Source organism: Podarcis liolepis, assembly GCF_965112155.1.
Source record: "Podarcis liolepis genome assembly, chromosome: Z".
Taxonomy (NCBI): Eukaryota; Metazoa; Chordata; class Lepidosauria; order Squamata; family Lacertidae; genus Podarcis; species Podarcis liolepis.
Window position 1 is genome coordinate 51,028,225 of NC_139570.1, and position 22,650 is coordinate 51,050,874.

Below are 22,650 nucleotides of genomic sequence, written 5' to 3' on the forward strand. Positions count from 1 at the left end.
ATAAATTATTAGTAATAATAATAATTGCATAATATATTATTCGTATCATTGCATAATATTATTAGTATCATTATTGCATAATATTATTAATAATAATATTGCATAATATTGCATAATAATATTGCATATTATTAGTATCATTGCATAATATTATTAGTATCATTGCATGATATATTATTAGTAATAATAATAATAATAATATGAATATTAGTTAATCATATATCTTATTAAATAAATCAGGTATTGAGGGTCTCAGGGCCTGGAAACTACATTTCCCAAGGTGCACCAGGGGCTTGGCATGGCCATTCCCTCTGCAGAGCCTGGGCGCAAAGCATCATGGGGATCGTAGTTCGCTCTGGAGGCTTTTCAAGCGATTGGGGCGCGTCGATTGGCTGAGGCCTCCTAACCCCGCCCCCTGCGCGACACCCGACCCACGATTGGCCCCGCCGGCGAGAAGCGACGCGCCCATTGGCTGACCCTACCTACGCCGACCTATCAAAGAACCTGACCCCGCCCCCTGGCAGCATTCGACGCACGATAGGCCCCGCCGGCGAGAAGCGACGCGCCCATTGGCTGAGCCTACCTGTCATTGACGTAACCCCCGCCCAAGAGGTGGGGCTTCAGCAGCCGCCGAGCCGCCATTGGCTCCTTGCCTGTCAACGCGTGCGCTGATTGGCTGGGCCGTTCGCGCTCCTCATTTCTCCTCAGAAAGCGCAGCAATGGCGGACGGAGACTTGAAGCGCGTTCCCGACGTCGATATCGACGAGGCCGACGGCGTCTTCAAGTACGTCCTCATCCGCGTCACGACGCACGGCGCCGGGCCGGGGAAGGACGTCGTGCGCGGCTACGCCTGGGCCGAGTATCACGGTGAGGGGACGCCGGCGGCGACGTCTGATTGGGCGAGGCGCACGCATGTCAACTGGGGAGGCGGGGAGAGAAGGACTGTGGCGGTTTCCGATTGGGCGAGGCGGGGATGGAAGGGCGGTTGCGGGTTCTGATTGGGCGAGGCGGGGAGAGAACGCCGGTTGCCGGTTCTGATTGGGGGAAGCGCAGTCATGTGGGTAGTGAAGGCGGGGAGAGAACGCCGGTTGCGGGTTCTGATTGGGGGAAGCGCAGTCATGTGGATAGTGAAGGCGGGGAGAGAAGGACGGTTGTGGGTTCCGATTGGGCGAGGCGGGGAGAGAACGCCGGTTGCCGCTTCTGATTGGGCGAAGCGCAGTCATGTGGATATTGAAGGCGGGGAGCGAACGCCGGTTGCGGGTTCTGATTGGGCCAGGCGTACGCACGTGCTTATTGAAGGCGGGGACAGGACGAAGGTTGTGGGTTCCGATTGGGCGAGGCGGGGACGGAATGCCGGTTGCGGGTTCCGATTGGGCAAGTGGACAGTGCAGGCGGGGAGAGAACGCCGGTTGCTGGTTCTGATTGGGCGAGGCGTTCTCACGTGCTTATTGAAGGCGGGGAGAGTACGACGGTTGTGGGTTCCGATTGGGCGAGGCGGGGAGAGAACGCAGCTTGCCGCTTCTGATTGGGCGAGGCGCAGGCATGTGGGTAGTGAAGGCGTGGATAGAACGACGGTGACGGGTTCCGATTGGACGAAGGGGCTAGTTGAGGCGGTGATGGGACGCCGGTTGCGACTTCTGATTGGGTGCGGCGCAGGAACGTGATATAGCGGAGGCGGGGAGAGGACGCCGGTTGTGTTTTCCGATTGGGCGAGGCGGGGCGAGAACGCCGGTGGTGGGTTCCGATTGGGCGAGGCGCAGGCTACTGGAAAGTGAAGGCGGGGTGGATCTTAGGTAGCGACTTCTGATTGGGTGAGACAGAGAAGGCGGGACTAGAACGGGACTTGCGGGTTCCGATTGGGCGAGGCGTAGCAGAGAAGGCGGGGAGAGAAGGACGTTTATGGATTCCCATTGGGCGAAGCGGGGAGCGAAGGACGGCGGAGGGTTCTGATTGGACGATATCGTTTCCCTTCTAGCCGACATCTACGACCGCGTCTCGGAGGATCTCTCCCGGCTCGGGTTCGAGTGCGAGTGTCTGGGCGGCGGGCGGATCTCCCGCCAGAGCGGATCCCGCAAGATCCACGTCTATGGCTACTCCGTGGTGAGCGACTCTGGGTCCTAGAGCGGCTAGCAAAGGATCATGGGAGTTGTAGTTTCCCCTGCTGTTTCCCACTGGCAATTGGATCATGGGAGAGGTGAAAAGAACTACAATTCCCATCATCCCTCACCGCTGGTCCGGCCAGCAAAGGATCATGGGAATTGTAGTTCCCCCTGCTGTTTCCCACTGGCGATGGATCATGGGAGTTGTAGTCCCAAAGAGCTGGAAAAAACTACCATTCCCATCATCCCTGACAGCTGGTCCAGGTAGCAAAGGATCATGGGAATCGTAGTTCCCCCTGCTGTTTCCCACTTGCGATGGATCATGGGAGTTGTAGTTTCCCCTGCTGTTTCCCACTGGCAATTGGATCATGGGAGAGGTGGAAAGGACTACAATTCCCATCATCCCTAGCTAGCCGGGCCAGCAGTCAGGGATGATGGGAATGGTAGTTTTTTCTGGTTGGCTAAAGATCATGGGAGTTGTAGTCCCAAACAGTGGGAAAACTACAATTCCCATCATCCCTGACAGATGGGCCGGCTAGCAAAGGATCATGGGAGTTGTAGTTTCCCCTGCTGTTTCCCACTGGCAATCGGATCATGGGAGTTGTAGTCCCAAAGAGCTGGAAAAAACTACCATTCCCATTATCCCTGACCGCTGGTCCAGCTAGCAAAGGATCATGGGAATTGTAGTTTCCCCTGCTGTTTCCCACTGGCAATTGGATCATGGGAGAGGTGGAAAGAACTACAATTCCCATCATCCCTGACAGCTGGGCCGGCTAGCAAAGGATCATGGGAATCATAGTTTCCCCCGATGTTTCCCACTGGCAATGGATCATGGGAGTTGTAGTCCCAAAGAGCTGGGGAAAACTACAATTCCCATCATCCCTGACCGCTGGTCCAGGTAGCAAAGGATCATGGGAATCGTAGTTCCCCCTGCTGTTTCCCACTTGCGATGGATCATGGGAGTTGTAGTTTCCCCTGCTGTTTCCCCACTGGCAATTGGATCATGGGAGAGGTGGAAAGAACTACAATTCCCATCATCCCTAGGTAGTTATTCTGGTTGGCTAAGGATCATGGGAGTTGTAGTCCAAAACAGCTGGGGAAAACTACCATTCCCATCATCCCTGAACGCTAGGCCGGCTAGCAGAGGCTCATGGGAGTTGTAGTTTCCCCTGCTGTTCCCCACTGGTGATGGATCATGGGAGTTGTAGTCCCAAAGAGCTGGGGGAAACTACAATTCCCAGGATCCCTAGCTAGCTGGAAAAACTACCATTCCCATCATCCCCGACTGCTGGTCCGGCTAGTTATGGATCATGGGAATGGTAGTTTTTCTCTGACATTTCGGACTACAACTCCCATGATCCCTAGCTAGCTGGAAAAACTACCGTTCCCATCATCCCTTGTAGTCCGAAATATCAGAGAAAAACTACAATTCCCATCATCCCTAGCTAGCTGGACCAGCAGTCAGGGATGATGGGAATGGTAGTTTTTCTGGTTGGCTAAGGATCATGGGAGTTGTAGTCCCAAACAGCTGGAAAAAACTACAATTCCCATGATCCCTCACTAACCGGACCAGCGCTCAGGGATGATGGGAATGGTAGTTTTCCCGCTGTTTTCCCGCTAGCTAGGGATCATGGGAGTTGTAGTCCCAAACAGCTGGAAAAAAACTACAATTCCCATGATCCCTAGCTAGCCGAACCAGCGGTTATGGATGATGGGAATTGTAGTTTTTCCCGCTAGCAAGCTATCATGGGAGTTGTAGTCCCAAAGAGCTGGTGGAAACTACAATTCCCATGATCCATAGCTAGCCGAACCAGCAGTTATGGATGATGGGAATTATAGTTTTCTGCTAGCTAGGGATCATGGGAGTTGTAGTCCGAAACAGCTGAAAAAACTACAATTCCCATGATACCTAGCTAGCCAGACCAGCAGTCAGGGATGATGGGAATGGTAGTTTTCCCGCTGTTTTCCCACCAGCTAGGTATCATGGGAATTGTAGTTCCAAACAGCTGGAAAAAACTACAATTCCCATGATGCCTAGCTGGCCGAACCAGCGGTTATGGATGATGGGAATTGTAGTTTTCCGGCTAGCTCAGCATCATGGGAGTTGTAGTCCCAAACAGCGGGGGGAAACTACAATTCCCATCATTCCTGTGCTTATTCTTACAATTAAATTACACTATATGATTATTATCATTTTATAGCCTTATTAATATTACTAATTATTATTATTATTATTATTATTATTATTATTATTATTATTATTATTATTATTATTATATTATTAATAATTATTATTAATTATCTTTCAGGGTTTCGGCAGGGCGCCGCATTCGGTCGCCACCGAAAAACTGGGCGCCGCTTTCCCGGACTACCAAGTCACCTGGTCGGACGACGGCTACTGATTCATTTCCCATGATCCCATCAAATAAAATCGGCGCCCGGCGTGAAACGTAGCGTTCCGGGCGCCAAGCCTTCCTTTCTTCCCATTCTTGCGTTTCTATTCAGGATTCGAACGCGGGTCCCAATAATTTGTAAGAAACTACGGTTCCCAAAAGGGCGCCGGGAACTGTAGTGCCCAAAGGAGGCGCTTCAGAGAACTATAATTCCCCACTATGGACATCCAAACTACAGTTCCCAAGATTCTGTGTTCGTCCCATTCTAAACCTGGCGCCGGGATCCGGGTTCCAATCCCAAAAGGGCGCCGGGAACTGTAGTATGTTCCAGGAGGCGCCTCACAGAACTACAACTCCCAACATGGAAATCTTGGCTCTGGGGGTTTGGCGCCCAAAACTGCTGTCATGTCTTCCCATGTCTGCGCCCGGTTCTGGGAACCGTAGTTTCTGACGGCCTCTTCTCCTGGAACTACAGTTCCCAGAGGGCTGTCCTGGGAACTCTAGTTTTCCGCGCCCTCTTCTCTTTCTTATGGGTCTGTGGCGCCTGGAGCAAACTAAAACTCCCAGAGCACCGCTTTGAAGTCATGGGAACTGTAGTTTCCTGTCGTGTTTCCAGCTTTTGGGGACTACAACTCCCATGATCCCTAGCTAGAGTTCCCATTGGCACCCTGAACGCACTACGGTTCCCAAGGGACCCCTGGATGTACTACGGTTCCCAAGGCGCCACTGTGTACTACAGTTCCCAAGTTCTCCTGGGACTACGGTTCCCAGCTCCCTCCTCCTTGCCCAGAGAACTCTGGGAGTTGCAGAGGCGCCCAGAGCAAACTACAGTTCCCAGAGCGCCGCTTTCCAATCCTTCTTTCCTATGGGTCTCGGGCGCCTCCTATTTATTGAACCCTGAGCATACTATAATTCCCAAGGCGCCACTGGGCGTGCTACAATTCCCAAGATGCCACTGGGCGTACTACACTTCCCAAGATGCCGCTGGGCGTACTACAATTCCCAAGGTGTCGCTGGGCGTACTACAATTCCCAAGATGCCGCTGGGCGTACTACAATTCCCAAGGTGCCGCTGGGCATACTACAGTTCCCTTCACAGCCAATCCTCCTTTCCTATGGGTCTCGGGCGCCTAGTTATCGGCACCCTTGAGCGTACTATAGTTCCCAAGCAGGGCAGAACGTACTACAATTCCCAAGATGCCGCTGGGCGTACTACAGTTCCCAAAGCGCCGCTCAACGTACTACGGTTCCCATTAACAGCCAATCCTCCTTTCCTATGGGTCTCAGGCGCCTAGTTATCGGCACCCTTGAGCGTACTATAGTTCCCAAGCAGGGCAGAACGTACTACAATTCCCAAGATGCCGCTGGGCGTACTACAGTTCCCAAAGCGCCGCTCAACGTACTACGGTTCCCATTAACAGCCAGTCCTTCTTTCCTATGGGTCTCAGGCGCCTCCTATTTATTGAACCCTGAGCATACTATAATTCCCAAGGTGCCGCTGGGCGTACTACAGTTCCCAAGATGCCGTTGGGCGTGCTATAGTTCACAAGGTGCCACTGGGCGTACTATAGTTCCCAAGGTGCCACTGCGCATGCTACAATTCCCAAGATGCCACTGGGCGTACTGCAATTCCCAAGGTGCCACTGGGCGTACTACACTTCCCAAGGCGCCGCTGAACGTACTACAGTTCCCATTAACAGCCAGTCCTTCTTTCCTATGGGTCTCGGGCGCCTAGTTATCGGCACCCTTGAGCGTACTATAGTTCCCAAGCAGCGCAGAACGTACTACAATTCCCAAGATGCCACTGGGCGTACTACAATTCCCAAGGTGCCACTGGGCGTACTACAGTTCCCATTAACAGCCAGTCCTTCTTTCCTATGGTTCTCGGGCGCCTAGTTATTGGCACCCCTGAGCGTACTATAGTTCCCAAGTAGGGCAGAACGTACTACAATTCCCAAGATGCCGCTGGGCGTACTACAATTCCCAAGGTACCACTGGGCGTACTATGGTTCCCAAGGTGCCACTGGGCGTACTACGGTTCCCAAGATGCGGCTGAGCGTACTACAGTTCCCAAGATGCCGCTGAGCGTACTACAATTCCCAAGATGCCGCTGAGCGTACTACAATTCCCAAGATGCCACCGGGCGTACTACAGTTCCCAAGATGCCACTGGGTGTACTACGGTTCCCAACGCACCACTGAACGTACTACAGTTCCCATTAACAGCCGTTCCTTCTTTCCTATGGGTCTCGGGCGCCTCCTAGTTATCGGCACCCCTGAGCATACTATAATTCCCAAGGCACCACTGGACATACTACAGTTCCCAACGCACCACTGAACATACTACAGTTCCCCTTAACAGCCATTCCTTCTTTCCTATGGGTTTCAGGCGCCTCCTATTTATCTGCACCCTTTAGCATACTATAACTCCCAAGGCGCTACTGGGTGTGCTACAGTTCCCAACGCACCACTGAACGTACTACAGTTCCCAACAGGGCAGAACATACTACAATTCCCAAGGTGCCACTGGGCATACTACAGTTCCCAAGGTGCCACTGGGCGTACTACGGTTCCCAAGATGCCACTGGGTGTAATACGGTTCCCAAGGTACCACTGAGCGTGCTACAATTCCCAAGATGCCGCTGGGCGTGCTACACTTCCCAAGGTGCCACTGGGCGTGCTACAATTCCCAAGATGCCACTGGGCGTACTACGGTTCCCAAGGTGCCACTGGGCATACTACAGTTCCCAAGGTGCCACTGGGCGTACTACAATTCCCAAGGCGCCACTGGGCGTACTACAGTTCCCAAGGTGCCACTGGGCATACTACAGTTCCCAAGGTGCCACTGGGCGTACTACAGCTCCCATGATGCCGCTGGGCGTACTACAGTTCCCAAGGTGCCACTGGGCGTACTACGGTTCCCAAGGCGCCACTGAACATACTACGGTTCCCAAGGTGCTTGCGCCGCCGGAGTTTATTCAGACGCATCCACAAAGCAAGGCAGTCCGGGAAGCGGGCGCCGCGTCCCGGCGCTACGGTTCCCGTGGCGGAAACAGGCGCCAAAAGAGGAGGCGGAGGGAGGAAGAAGGAGGGAAGGAGGGAAGGAAGGAGGGAAGGAAGGGGGGAAGGAAGGGGAAAGAAAGAGGATGGAAGGAAGGGAGGGAGGGAGGGAGGGAGGAAGGAAGGAAGGAAGGAAGGAAGGAAGGGGAAAGAAAGAGGATGGAAGGAAGGGAGGGAGGGAGGGAGGGAGGGAGGGAGGAAGGAAGGAAGGAAGGGAGGGAGTGGAAAGGGGGAGGGAGGGAGGGAGGAAGGAAGGAAGGAAGAAGGAGGGAAAGGGAGAGGGAGGAAGGAAGGAAGGAAGGAAGGAAGGAAGGAAGGGGGAAAGGGGGAGGGAGGGAGGGAGGGAGGGAGGGAGGGAGGGAGGGAGGGAGGAAGGAAGGAAGGAAGGAAGGAAGGAAGGAAGGAGGGAAAGGGAGAGGAAGGAAGGAAGGGGGAAAGGGAGAGGAAGGAAGGAAGGAAGGAAGGAAGGAATGAAGGAAGGAAGGAAGGAGAAAGAGGAAAAGGAAATGAGGGGAAATGGTAAAAGAAAGAGGAAGAATGCAGAGGAAAAAGATGAAGAAGGGAAAGGAAGGAAAGAAGGAAGGAGAAAGAGGAAGTGAGGGAAAGTAGGAGAGGAAAGAGGAAGAAGGGAAAGGAAGAAGGCAGAAGGGAAGAGGAAATGGATGGAAGGAAGGAAGGGGGACAAGGAAAGAAAGAGGGAGGAAGGAAGGAAGGAAAGGAAGAGGAAAAGGAAAGATGGATGAGGGACAAGGAAAGATGGATGGATGGAAGGAAGGAAGGGAGGGAGGAAGGAAGGAGAAAGGAAAAGGGAGAGGAAATGAGGCAAATTGAGAGAGGGAAGAGGAAGGAGGGAAAGGAAGAGGAAAAGGAAGCAAGGAAGGAGGAGAAGATGGAGAGGAAGAACGGAAGGAGAAAGGGGGAGAGGAAGAGGAAATGAGAGACAGGATGAGGGAAAAGGGGAAGGAAGGAGGAGAAAGAGGAAATGAGGGAAATTGAAAGAGGGAAGAGGAAGAATGGAGAGGAAGAGAAGAAGAGGAAGGAGGGGAGGAAAAAGAGGAAAAGGGAGAGGAAATGAGGGAAAGGAAGAGGAAAAGGAAGGAAGAGGGGGAGGAGGATGTTGAAAAGGGGGAGGAAGCGGATGAAGAAGAGGAGGGAAAGAAGGAAAGAGGGGAGGAAGGAAGGAGCCAACCAGGAAGCAGAGGAAGAGGAAGTGGGGGACAGGAAGGGGAAGCGCCGGCCCCTCTTTTCCCGCGGGATCAACCAGTCCGGAAAGAGGGAGGGGAAGATACCTGAGTCTGTTCCGGAAAACGGGGCGTGGCCCCAAAGCAGGAAGTGAGGGGGCGGGACTTCCTGTTCCTCCGGCGCCGCCCCCCGGAAGCAGCGCAAAGTCTCCATGGCGACGTCGGGAGAGGCGGGGTCACAGCAAACAAAGGGGCGGGTCACATGCGCCGCAGGAAGTCCCGCCCCCGGGCAGATCCGTCCGTCAAAAGCAGCAGCGTCCGTGTCCGATAACGGGGGGCGGGACTCGTTTCCAGGAAGGGGAGGAGCCTCCCCTCGAGGGGGCGGGGCTAGAGCTCCTCGTAGTCCCCGCCCCCCCGGGCCGGCCCCGCCCCCAGGAAGGCCTCCAGCTCGTCCAAGGGGCTGGCCTTGGCTTTGGCCCGCCCCTTCCTGCGCCCGGCGCCCTCCGCTTCCTCCTTGGGCTTCTTGGGGCGGGTCTTCTTCTTCTTCTCTTCCTGTCGGGGGGAAAGAAAGACAGGAAGTTGGGGGCGGGAAGAAAGAGGGAGACAGGAAGTTGGGGGCGGGAACTTCCTGCGGCGCCCGGCCGCGCTACGGTTCCCAAAAGGAAGTTACCTCTTTGCTGCTACGCTTCTTTTTCTTCTTCTTCTCCTTGGAAGGCGGATCTGGAGGGAAAAGGAAATTTCCTTTAATTTCCTTTTTTCTAACCTTTTCTTTGATTATCTTATTTTATTTATATTATATTATATATATATATATATATTGATTATATTATTTTATATGATATTGTTATATTATTATATTCATATTTATTTTATTCTATTATGTGGTATTATTTTTGGATATTATTTCATTTTATTCCATTCGTATATTCATTTGTATATTATATTAACTTAGTATATATGTTATATTCTTATCTTATTTTAGCATATTACATCATTTTATTTTAGTATATTGTATTAATATATTATATTATTTTAGTATATTTTTTTAGTATATTATATTATTTTAGTATATTATTTTAGATTATATTATTTTAGTATATTGTATTAATATACTATATTATTTTAGTATATTATTTTAGAATATTATACTATTTTAGTATATTGTATTAATATATTATATTATTTTAGTATATTATTATATTTTTTAGTATATTAACTTATTATATATATTATATTACTATATTATTTTAGTATATTACATTATTTTATTTTAGTATATTGTATTAATATATTATATTATTTTAGTATATTATTATATTTTTAGTATATTAACTTATTATATACATTATATTACTATATTATATTACTTTAGTATATTACATTATTATATTATTTTAGTATATTGTATTAATATATTATATTTAGTATATTATAATATTAAGTATACATATTATATTACATTATATTGTTATATTATTATATTATATTTTGTTAATATATTATATTATGTTGTTTTAGTATATTATATTATTACATTATATTATTACATTTTATTATTTTGTATTAATATATTATATTGCTTTAGTATATTATATTAATATACGATATTCTTATATATTTGTCTAAAGGAAACGTAACTCAAAACCTAAGATATGAAGAGCCCTGTGTGACTCTAAAGCTTGCGCATCATAGCATAAAATAAAAATACCCAATAATCCAATTGGTAATTCGGATTGACGAAGAGCCTTGTGTGACTCTAAGGCTTGCGCATCATACAATTGAATAAAAATACTAAATAATCCAATTGGTAATTCGGATTGATGAAGAGTCCTGTGTGACTCTAAAGCTTGCGGACAATAAAATTAAAAGGCAAAATAATCAAATTGAGAATTTGAACTGATGAAGAATCCTGTGTGACTCTAAAGCTTGCGCATAATACCATAAATTAAAAATACCAAATAATCCAATTGGTAATTCGGATTGAGGAAGAGTCCTGTGTGACTCTAAGGCTTGCGCATCATAGCATAAAATGAAAATAGCCAATAATCCCATTGGCAATTCGGATTGACGAAGAGCCCAGTGTGACTCTAAAGCTTGCGCATCATAGCATAAAATAAAAATACCAAATAATGCAATTGGTAATTCGGATTGACGAAGAGCCCAGTGTGACTCTAAAGCTTGCGCATCATAGCATAAAAATACCAAATAATCCAACTGGTAATTCGGATTGATGAAGAATCCTGTGTGACCCTACAGCTTGCGCACAATGCCATAAAATTAAAAGACAAAATAGTCAAATAGAGAATTCCAACTACTGAAGAGTCCTGTGTGACTCTAAAGCTTGCACATCACAGAAGAGAACAAAAATACCAAATAATCCAATTGGTAATTCGGATTGACGAAGAGCCCAGTGTGACTCTAAGGCTTGCGCACAATACCATAAAATTAAAAGACAAAATAGTCAGCATAAAATAAAAATACCAAGTCATAAAATGGATAATTCCAACTGGGGAAGAGTCCTGTGTGACTCTAAAGCTTGCGCATCACAGAAGAGAACAAAAATACCCAATAATCCCATTGGCAATTCGGATTGACGAAGAGCCCAGTGTGACTCTAAAGCTTGCGCATTATAGCATAAAATTAAAAGGCCAAAAAATCAAATTGAGAATTTGAACTCATGAAGAATCCTGTGTGACTCCAAAGCTTGCGCATCATAGCATAAAATAAAAATACCATATAATCCAATTGGAAATTCGGATTGACGAAGAGCCCAGTGTGACTCTAAAGCTTGCGCATAATACCATAAAATTAAAAGACAAAATAATCCAATTGAGAATTCCAGCTGAAGAGCCCAGTGTGACTCTAAAGCTTGCGCACAATACCATAAAATTAAAAGACAAAATAGTCAAATTCCAACTACTGAAGAGCCCTGTGTGACTCGAAAGCTTCTGGACAATAATTAAAAGACAAAGTGATCCAATTTAGAATGCCAACTGAAGAGCCCTGTGTGACTCTAAAGCTTGCGCACAATACCATAAAATTAAAAGGCAAAATACTCAAATTGAGAATTGGAACTTATGAAGAATCCTGTGTGACTCTCAAGCTTGCACATCATAACATAGAATAAAAATACCAAATAATCCCATTAGCAATTCGGATTGAGGAAGAGCCCAGTGTGACTCTAAAGCTTGTGCATAATACCATAAAATTAAAAGACAAAATAGTCAAATTGAGAATTTGAACTTATGAAGAATCCTGTGTGACTCTAAAGCTTGCGCATCATAGCATACAATAAAAAGACAAAATAATCCCATTGGTAATTTGGATTGATGAAGAGCCCAGTGTGATTCTAAAGCTTGCGCACAATACCATAAAATTAAAAGACAAAATAGTCAAATTGAGAATTCCAACTGAAGAGCCCAGTGTGACTCTAAAGCTTGCGCACTATTGCATAAAATAAAAATACCATATAATCCAATTGGTAATTCCGATTGACGAAGAGCCTAGTGTGACTCTAAAGCTTGCGCACAATAAAATTAAAAGGCAAAATAATCCAATTGAGAATTTGAATTTAGGAAGAATCCTGTGTGACTCTAAAGCTTGCGCATTATAGCATAAAATTAAAAGGCAAAATCATCCCATTGCTAATTGGGATTGACGAAGAATCCTGTGTGACTCTAAAGCTTGCGCATAATACCATAAAATAAAAATACTATATAATCCAATTGGTAATTGGGATTGACGAAGAGTCCTGTGTGACTCTAAAGCTTGCGCACAATAAAATTAAAAGGCAAAATAATCCCATTGGTAATTCGGATTGACAAAGAGCCCAGTGTGACTCTAAAGCTTGTAGACAATAAAATTAAAAGGCAAAATAATCCCATTGGCTAATTGGGATTGACGAAGAGCCCAGTGTGACTCTAAAGCTTGCGCACAATAAAACTAAAAGGCAAAATCATCCCATTGCTAATTGGGATTGACGAAGAGCCCAGTGTGACTCTAAAGCTTGCGCACTATTGCATAAATTACGAATACCCAACGATCCCATTGGCTAATTGGGATTGACGAAGAGCCCAGTGGGACTCTGAGGCTTGCGCACTATTGCATAAATTAAGAATACCCAACGATCCCATTGGCTAATTGGGATTGACGAAGAGCCCAGTGTGACTCTAAAGCTTGCGCATCACACAAATACCCAATAACCCCATTGGCTAATTGGGATTGACGAAGAGCCCAGTGTGACTCTAAAGCTTGCGCATCACACAAATACCCAATAATCCCATTGGCTAATTGGGATTGACGAAGAGCCCAGTGTGACTCTAAAGCTTGCGCATCACACAAATACCCAATGATCCCATTGCTAATTGGGATTGACGAAGAGCCCAGTGGGACTCTAAAGCTTGCGCATCACACAAATACCCAACGATCCCATTGGCTAATTGGGATTGACGAAGAGCCCAGTGTGACTCTAAAGCTTGCGCATCATACAATAGAATAAAAATACCACATAATCCAATTGGTAATTCGGATTGACGAAGAGCCCAGTGTGACTCTAAATCTTGCGCATTAAGGCATAAAAAATACCAAATAATCCCATTGGTCATTCGGATTGATGAAGAGCCCAGTGTGACTCTAAAGCTTGCGCATCATAGCATAAAATAACCAACTAATCCCATTGCTAATTGGGATTGACGAAGAGCCCAGTGTGACTCTAAAGCTTGCGCATTACAGCATAAAAAATACCAAATAATCCAATTGATAATTTGAACTGGGGAAGAGTCCTGTGTGACTCTAAAGCTTGCGCATCACCCAAGAGAACAAAAATACCAAATAATCCAATTGGTAATTCGGATTGACGAAGAGCCCAGTGTGACTCTAAAGCTTGCGCATAATACCATAAAATTAAAAGACAAAATAATCCAATTGAGAATTCCAGCTGAAGAGCCCAGTGTGACTCTAAAGCTTGCGCACAATACCATAAAATTAAAAGACAAAATAGTCAAATTCCAACTACTGAAGAGCCCTGTGTGACTCGAAAGCTTGCGCACAATACCATAAAATTAAAAGGCAAAATACTCAAATTGAGAATTGGAACTTATGAAGAATCCTGTGTGACTCTCAAGCTTGCACATCATAACATAGAATAAAAATACCAAATAATCCCATTAGCAATTCGGATTGAGGAAGAGCCCAGTGTGACTCTAAAGCTTGTGCATAATACCATAAAATTGAAAGACAAAATAGTCAAATTGAGAATTTGAACTTATGAAGAATCCTGTGTGACTCTAAAGCTTGCGCATCATAGCATACAATAAAAAGACAAAATAATCCCATTGGTAATTTGGATTGATGAAGAGCCCAGTGTGATTCTAAAGCTTGCGCACAATACCATAAAATTAAAAGACAAAATAGTCAAATTGAGAATTCCAACTGAAGAGCCCAGTGTGACTCTAAAGCTTGCGCACTATTGCATAAAATAAAAATACCATATAATCCAATTGGTAATTCCGATTGACGAAGAGCCTAGTGTGACTCTAAAGCTTGCGCACAATAAAATTAAAAGGCAAAATAATCCAATTGAGAATTTGAATTTAGGAAGAATCCTGTGTGACTCTAAAGCTTGCGCATTATAGCATAAAATTAAAAGGCAAAATCATCCCATTGCTAATTGGGATTGACGAAGAGCCCAGTGTGACTCTAAGGCTTGCGCACTATTGCATAAATTAAGAATACCCAATGATCCCATTGGCTAATTGGGATTGACGAAGAGCCCAGTGTGACTCTAAAGCTTGCGCACCATAAAATTAAAAGGCAAAATCATCCCATTGCTAATTGGGATTGACGAAGAGCCCAGTGTGACTCTAAAGCTTGCGCACCATAAAATTAAAAGGCAAAATGATCCCATTGCTAATTGGGAGTGACGAAGAGCCCAGTGTGACTCTAAAGCTTGCGGACAATAAAATTAAAAGGCAAAATCATCCCATTGCTAATTGGGATTGACGAAGAGCCCAGTGTGACTCTAAAGCTTGCGCACAATAAAATTAAAAGGCAACATAATCCAATTAAGAATTTGAATTAATGAAGAGCCCAGTGTGACTCTAAAGCTTGCGGACAATAAAATTAAAAGGCAAAATAATCCCATTGCTAATTGGGATTGACGAAGAGCCCAGTGTCACTCTAAAGCTTGCGCACTATTGCATAAATTAAGAATACCCAATGATCCCATTGGCTAATTGGGATTGACGAAGAGCCTTGTGTGCCTCTAAAGCTTGCGCACCACAGCATAAAATAAAAATACCAAATAATCCAATTGGTAATTCGGATTGACGAAGAATCCTGTGTGACTCTAAAGCTTGTGGACTATAAAATTAAAAGGCAACATAATCAAATTGAGAATTTGAACTTATGAAGAGTCCTGTGTGACTCTCAAGCTTGCGCATCATAGCATAAAATAAAACTACCAAATAATCCAATTGGTAATTCGGATTGATGAACAATCCTGTGTGCCTCTAAAGCTTGCACATCATAGCATAAAATAAAAATACCACATAATCCAATTGGTAATTCGGACTGACGAAGAGCCCAGTGTGACTCTCAAGCTTGCGCATCAGAGCATTAAAAAAAAAAAAAACCAATTCATCCAATTAGTAATTGGGATTGAGGAAGAGCCCAGTGGGACTCTCAAGCTTGCGCACCACAAGATAAAAATACCAAATAATCCAATTGGTCATTCGAACTGGGGAAGAATCCTGTGTGACTCTCAAGCTTGCGCATCATAGCATAAAATAAAAATACCACATAATCCAATTAGTAATTGGGATTGAGGAAGAGCCCAGTGTGACTCTAAAGCTTGTCGACAATAAAATTAAAAGGCAAAATAATCCAATGGAGAATTTGAACTGGGGAAGAATCCTGTGTGACTCCAAAGCTTGCGCACCATTGCATAAAATAAAAATTGGTAATTCGGCTTGATGAAGAGTCCTGTGTGACTCTAAAGCTTGCGCATCATAGCATAAAATAAAAATACCAAATCATCCAATTGGTAATTGGGATTGACGAAGAGCCCAGTGGGACTCTAAAGCTTGCGGACAATAAAATTAAAAGGCAAAATCATCCCATTGCTAATTGGGATTGACGAAGAGCCCAGTGTGACTCTAAGGCTTGCGCACAATAAAATTAGCAGGCCAAATAATCCCATTGCTAATTGGGATTGACGAAGAGCCCAGTGTGACTCTAAAGCTTGCGGACCATAAAATGAAAAGGCAAAATAATCCCATTGCTAATTGGGATTGACGAAGAGCCCAGTGGGACTCTAAAGCTTGCGCACCATTGCATAAATTAAGAATACCCAACGATCCCATTGGCTAATTGGGATTGACGAAGAGACCTGTGTGACTCTAAAGCTTGCGCACAATAAAATTAAAAGGCAACATAATCCAATTAAGAATTTGAATTAATGAAGAGCCCAGTGTGACTCTCAAGCTTGCGGACAATAAAATTAAAAGGCAACATAATCCAATTAAGAATTTGAATTAATGAAGAGCCCAGTGTGACTCTAAAGCTTCTGCACTATTGCATAAATTAAGAATACCCAACGATCCCATTGCTAATTGGGATTGACGAAGAGCCCAGTGGGACTCTGAGGCTCACCTTCCTCCTTCCGCCGCGCCGGATCCTCCAATCCCAGGCCAAAGAGATCCGATTCGTTCTTCGGCCGGAAGGCGGGGCCAGGGGGCGGAGCTGGGGGCGGGGCCGGGCCGGGGTCGGAGGCGTCCGATAGGTCCGAGAGGGCGGGGAAGGGGTCCTGCAAAGGAGGCTGGGAGAAGAGGCCTGGCCTTAGTGTGTTCCCTAAGGATTCTGGGAGTTGTAGTTTGAGGCTTCTAGTCCCCCAAAGGATTCTGGGAAACATAGTTTCAGGCTTCTAAAGGCGCCCTCTCCCCCCAAAGGATTCTGGGAGACGTAGTTTGAGGCTTCTAGTCCCCCAAAGGATTCTGGGAAATGTAGTTTGAAGCTTCTAGTCCCCCAAAGGATTCTGGGAAATGTAGTTTGAGGCTTCCATTCCCCCAAAGGATTCTGGGAGTTGTAGTTTGAGGCTTCCATTCCCCCAAAGGAGTCTGGGAGTTGTAGTTTGAGGCTGCTAAGGCGCTCTAGTCCCCTTTCATTATTATTTCCCCCAAAGGATTCTGGGAGATGTAGTTTGAGGCTTCTAAGGCACCCAAGGGATTCTGGGAAATGTAGTTTGAACCTTTTAAGGCACTCTCTAGGCCCTAAAGGAGTCTGGGAGTTGTAGTTTGAGGCATCTAAGGCACCCTCTAGCCCCCCAAAGGAGTCTGGGAGTTGTAGTTTGAGGCTTCTATTCCCCCAAAGGAGTCTGGGAGTTGTAGTTTGAGGCTTCTAGTCCCCCAAAGGATTCTGGGAGACGTAGTTTGAGGCTTCTAGTCCCCCAAAGGATTCTGGGAGTTGTAGTTTGAGGCTTCCAGTCCCCCAAAGGAGTCTGGGAGACGTAGTTTGAGGCTTCTAAGGCACCCAAAGGATTCTGGGAGATGTAGTTTGAGGCTTCTAAGGAGCTCTGTTCCCCTTTCAACACAGCATCTCCACAAAGGATTCTGGGAAATGTAGTTTAAGGCTTCCAGTCCCCCAAAGGATTCTGGGAAATGTAGTTTGAGGCTTCTAAGGCGCCCTCTAGTTCCCTAAAGGACTCTGGGAGTTGTAGTTTGAGGCTGCTAAGGCGCTCTAGTCCCCTTTCATTATTATTTCCCCCAAAGGATTCTGGGAGTTGTAGTTTGAGGCTTCTAGTCCCCCCAAAGGATTCTGGGAAATGTAGTTTGAACCTTTTAAGTGACTCTCTAGCCCCTAAAGGAGTCTGGGAGTTGTAGTTCAAGGCATCTAAGGCGCCCTCTAGCCCCTAAAGGAGTCTGGGAGATGTAGTTTAAGGCTAGTCCCCCAAAGGATTATGGGAGTTGTAGTTTGAGGCTTCTAGTTCCCCCAAAGGATTCTGGGACATGTAGTTTAAGACTAGTCCCCCAAAGGAGTCTGGTAGTTGTAGTTTGAGGCTTCTAGTCCCCCAAAGAATTCTGGGAAACAGTTTCAGGCTTCTATGGCACCCTCTAGCCCCCCCCAAAGGATTCTGGGAGATGTAGTTTGAGTCTTCTAGTCCCCCAAAGGAGTCTGGGAGATGTAGTTTGAGGCTTCTAGTCCCCCAAAGGATTATGGGAGATGTAGTTTGAGGCTTCTAGTCCCCCAAAGGATTCTGGGAGACGTAGTTTGAGGCTTCCAGTCCCCCAAAGGAGTCTGGGAGGTGTAGTTTGAGGCTTCTATTCCCCCAAAGGATTCTGGGAGTTGTAGTTTGAGTCATCTAAAGCACCCTCTAGTCCCCCAAAGGATTCTGGGAGACGTAGTTTGAGTCATCTAAGGCGCCCTCAAGTCCACCAAAGGATTCTGGGAGACGTAGTTTGAGGCTTCTAGTCCCCCAAAGGAGTCTGGGAGTTGTAGTTTGAGTCATCTAAGGCGCCCTCAAGTCCACCAAAGGATTCTGGGAGACGTAGTTTGAGGCTTCTATACCCCCCAAAGGATTCTGGGAGATGTAGTTTGAGGCTTCTAGTTCCCCCAAAGGATTCTGGGAGATGTAGTTTGAGGCTTCTATTCCCCCAAAGGAGTCTGGGAGTTGTAGTTTGAGGCTTCTAGTCCCCCAAAGGATTATGGGAGTTGTAGTTTAGGCTTCTAGTCCCCCAAAGGATTCTGGGAGTTGTAGTTTGAGGCTTCTAATCCCCCAAAGGATTCTGGGAGTTGTAGTTTGAGGCTTCTATTCCCCCAAAGGAGTCTGGGAGATGTAGTTTGAGGCTTCTAGTCCCCCAAAGGAGTCTGGGAGATGTAGTTTGAGGCTTCTACTCCCCCAAAGGAGTCTGGGAGTTGTAGTTTGAGGCTTCTAGTCCCCCAAAGGAGTCTGGGAGTTGTAGTTTGAGGCTTCTACTCCCCCAAAGGATTCTGGGAGATGTAGTTTGAAGCTTCTAGTCCCCCAAAGGATTCTGGGAGTTGTAGTTTGAGCCTTCTAATCCCCCAAAGGATTCTGGGAGTTGTAGTTTGAGGCTTCTAAGGCACTCTAGTCCCCCAAAGGATTCTGGGAAACATAGTTTCAGGCTTCTAAAGGCACCCTCTCCACCCCCAAAGGATTCTGGGAGTTGTAGTTCCCCCCCGAACCCGGCGCCCACTCACCCCCTTCGCGTCGGCCGAGGCCTCGTCGCTCTCGAACTCGGGGTCGTCCATGACGAAGGAGAGCATCTGGGCCGCCACCGGCCCCTCGGGGTCGCTCTCCGACTCCTCGCCGGGCGCCGGGGGCCGCCGGGGGGCCGGGAGGCTCCGGGTTCCGGAAGCTTCCGCCGGGGCCGGCCTCAAAGGCGGGGAGGGGGGGCTGGGAGGGGGAACGAGGAGAGCGATCAATTAATAATAATAATTATTAATAATAATAATTATTAATAATAAATAATAATAATTATTAATAATAAATAATAATAAATAATAATAATAATAATAATAATAATAATAATAATAATAATAATAAATAAATAAATAATATTAATAAATGAATAATGACAGTCACAGTTAAATGAGAATCGTTAGGATCGCCAGGATCGTTAGAAGGATCGTTAGAATTAAAATTGTAAAATCATAATTATAATTTATAATTTAGAGTTTTATATATATATATATATATATATATATATATATATATATATATATAGTTATTTGCATTTATTTGCACTTATTTGCACTTATGTGCATTTATGTGCATTTATTTGTATTTATTTCCATTCATTTGCATTTATTTCAACTTATTGGCACTTATTTGCATTTACTTGTATTTATTTGCATTTATTTGTATTGATTTGCATTTATGTGCATTTATGTGCACTAATTTGCATTCATTTGCGTTCATTTGCATTCATTTGTATTTATTCGCATTTATTTGCACTTATTTGTATTTATTCGCATTTATTCGCACTTATTTGCATTTATTCACATTTATTTGCACTTATTTGCATTCATTTGCACTTATTTGTATTTATTTGCACTTATTTGCATTCATTTGCATCTATTCACACTTATTTGCATTCATTTGCACTTATTTGCATTCATTTGTATTTATTTGCATTTATTCACATTCATTCGCATTCATTTGCAATTATTTGCACTTATTTGCATTTATTCACATTTATTTGCATTCATTTGCATTCATTTGCACTTATTTGCATTCATTCGCACTTATTTGCACTTATTTGCATCTATTCGCACTTATTTGCATTCATTCGCATTTATTTGCACTTATTTGCACTCATTTGCATTCATTTGCACTTATTTGTATTTATTCGCACTTATTTGCACTCACTTGCACTTATTCACATTTATTCGCATTCATTTGCATTTATCCGCATTTATTTGCATTTATTCGCATTCATTTGCATTTATTTGCACTCATTTGCATTCATTCGCATTTATTCACATTCATTCGCATTTATTTGCACTTATTTTCATTTATTCGCATTCATTCGCATTTATTCGCACTTTTCGCATATATTTGCACTTATTTGCATATATTTGCATATATTTCCATTAATCCCTACCCTTTCTCCCCCTCCGCCGCCACGTCTTCGTCCCCCAGGATGGCGAATCCCCCCGCCGGCCGCTCCTCCTCCTCCTCCTCGGAGGGCGCCCCCTCTTTTCCGGGCTCTTCCGGCGCCCCGGGTTCGAGTCTCGCCCCAACGTCTTCGCAGCTGCAAGAAGGAAGAGAAGGGGGGGGAATGTCAGGGTCCCGGGTTCGAGGGGGACCCCCCTCCCCGAACCCCCCCCAACCTTACCTGCCGTTTTCGGGGGGCGCCCCCTTCTCCTCCAGGAAGCCCCCCTCCAGCCGGTCGTCCGGGGCAAAGTCTTCCGCCGTCGGGGGGTCTAATTGGGGGGTTATTATTAGGATTATTAGGATTATTTTGACGATTATTATTAAGGTACATCATCCCCCATCATTCCGCCCCCCCCCAAAATTGCATTCCCGATTGTTCCCACCCCAAAATATATTATAAATATCATTATAATTAGTATTATTAGTATTATTTTCACGATGATTATTAAGGTACATCATCCCCCATCATTCCGCCCCCCCCCAAATGGCATTCCCGATTGTTCCCCCCCCAAAAAAAATATATTATAAATATCATTAGTATTATTAGTATTATTTTCACTATTATTATTAAGGTACATCATCCCCATCATTCCGCCCCCCCCCAAATTGCATTCCCGATTGTTCCCCCCCAAAATATATTATAAATATCATTATTATTAGTATTATTAGTATTATTTTCACGATTATTATTAAGGTACATCATCCCCCATCATTCCGCCCCCCCCAAATTGCATTCCCGATTGTTCCCCCCCCCCAAAAAAATTATTACCATTAGGGTATAAATATCATTATTATTAGTATTATTTTTACTATTATTAAGGTACATCATTTCGCCCCCAAAAAATGGCATCCTTGATTATCCGTCCCCCCCCCAAATATTACCATTAGGGTATAAATATCATTATTATTATTAGTATTATTAGTATTATTTTTACTATTATTATTAAGGTACATCATTTCGCCCCCCCCAAATTGAATCCCTGATCATCCGTCCCCCCGAAAAAATTATTACTATTAGGGTATAAATATCATCATCATCATCTTCAGTAGTAGTACTAGTAGTAGTAAAATATTATTATTATTATTATTATTATTATTATTATTATTATTATTATTATTATTATTATATCATCATATAAAAATCATTATTAGAGCATCATAATCCCCCCCCCAAATTGCACGCCGGTTGTTCCCCCCATAAAATTATCATTATTAGGGTATAGATAATAATAATAATAATAATAATAATAATAATAATAATAATAATAATAATAATAATCAATAATAATAGTAGTAGTAGTATCATATAAAAATCATTATTAGAGCATTATAATCCCCCCAAAAAATTGCAGGCCGGTCCCCCCCCATTAAATTATCATTATTAGGGTATAGATAATAATAATAATAATAATAATAATAATAATAATAAAATAATGATGATGATAATAATAATAATAATAATAATAATTAATAATAACAGTAGTATCATCATATAAAAATCATTATTAGAGTATCATAATCCCCCCCAAAAAATTGTCCCCCCCATAGAATTATCACTATTAGGGTATAGATAATAATAATAATAATAATAATAATAATAATAATAATAATAATAATAATAATATTACAATAATGATAATGATAATGATAATAATAATAATAGTATCATAATATAAAAATCATTATTAGAGTATCATAATCCCCCCCAAAAAAATTGTCCCCCCCATAAAATTATCACTATTAGGGTATTGATAATAATAATAATAATAATAATAATAATAATAATACAATAATGATAATGATAATGATAATGATAATAATAATAATAATAATAGCATCATCATATAAAAATCATTATTAGAGTATCATAATCCCCCCCAAAAAATTGTCCCCCCCATAGAATTATCACTATTAGGGTATAGATAATAATAATAATAATAATAATAATAATAATAATAATAATAATAATAATAATAATAATACAATAATGATAATAATAATAATAATAATAATAATAATAGTATCATCATATGAAAATCATTATTAGAGTATCATAATCCCCCCCAAAAAAATTGTCCCCCCCCTAAAATTATCACGATTAGGGTATTAATAATAATAATAATAATACAATAACGATAATAATAATAATAATAACAATGATAATAAAATATGGCGCTCACCCGCCGCCGCCCCGAAGATCCGGGCGATGAAGCCGCGCCGGGGGGCGGCTTGGGGGGCTGGTGGGGGC

At 44.2% G+C, this 22,650-nt stretch overlaps 2 protein-coding genes across 2 annotated transcripts in view; one reads left to right on the forward strand and one right to left on the reverse strand.

Moving 5' to 3' along the window:
• Window positions 1-667: 667 nt before the first annotated feature.
• Window positions 668-4,550, forward strand: PHPT1 (phosphohistidine phosphatase 1). The gene is made up of 3 exons (XM_083484538.1): window positions 668-867; window positions 1,976-2,100; window positions 4,409-4,550. Exons 1-3 carry the CDS (start codon window positions 720-722, stop codon window positions 4,499-4,501), a joined length of 366 nt encoding a protein of 121 aa, XP_083340664.1. The 5' UTR covers window positions 668-719; the 3' UTR covers window positions 4,502-4,550.
• Window positions 4,551-8,748: 4,198 nt separating this feature from the next.
• RABL6 (RAB, member RAS oncogene family like 6) overlaps window positions 8,749-22,650 on the reverse strand; it is a 42,131-nt gene continuing 28,229 nt past the window's right edge. The window contains exons 9-15 of the mRNA XM_083484521.1: window positions 22,583-22,650; window positions 20,584-20,671; window positions 20,350-20,499; window positions 18,944-19,139; window positions 16,382-16,547; window positions 9,402-9,451; window positions 8,749-9,283 (exon numbers count right to left, since the gene is read on the reverse strand). The exon at window positions 22,583-22,650 is cut by the window's right edge and continues 159 nt beyond it. Coding sequence (XP_083340647.1) covers window positions 9,119-9,283; window positions 9,402-9,451; window positions 16,382-16,547; window positions 18,944-19,139; window positions 20,350-20,499; window positions 20,584-20,671; window positions 22,583-22,650 — 883 coding nt within the window. The 3' untranslated portion in view covers window positions 8,749-9,118. The remainder of the gene's footprint in view (window positions 9,284-9,401; window positions 9,452-16,381; window positions 16,548-18,943; window positions 19,140-20,349; window positions 20,500-20,583; window positions 20,672-22,582) is intronic.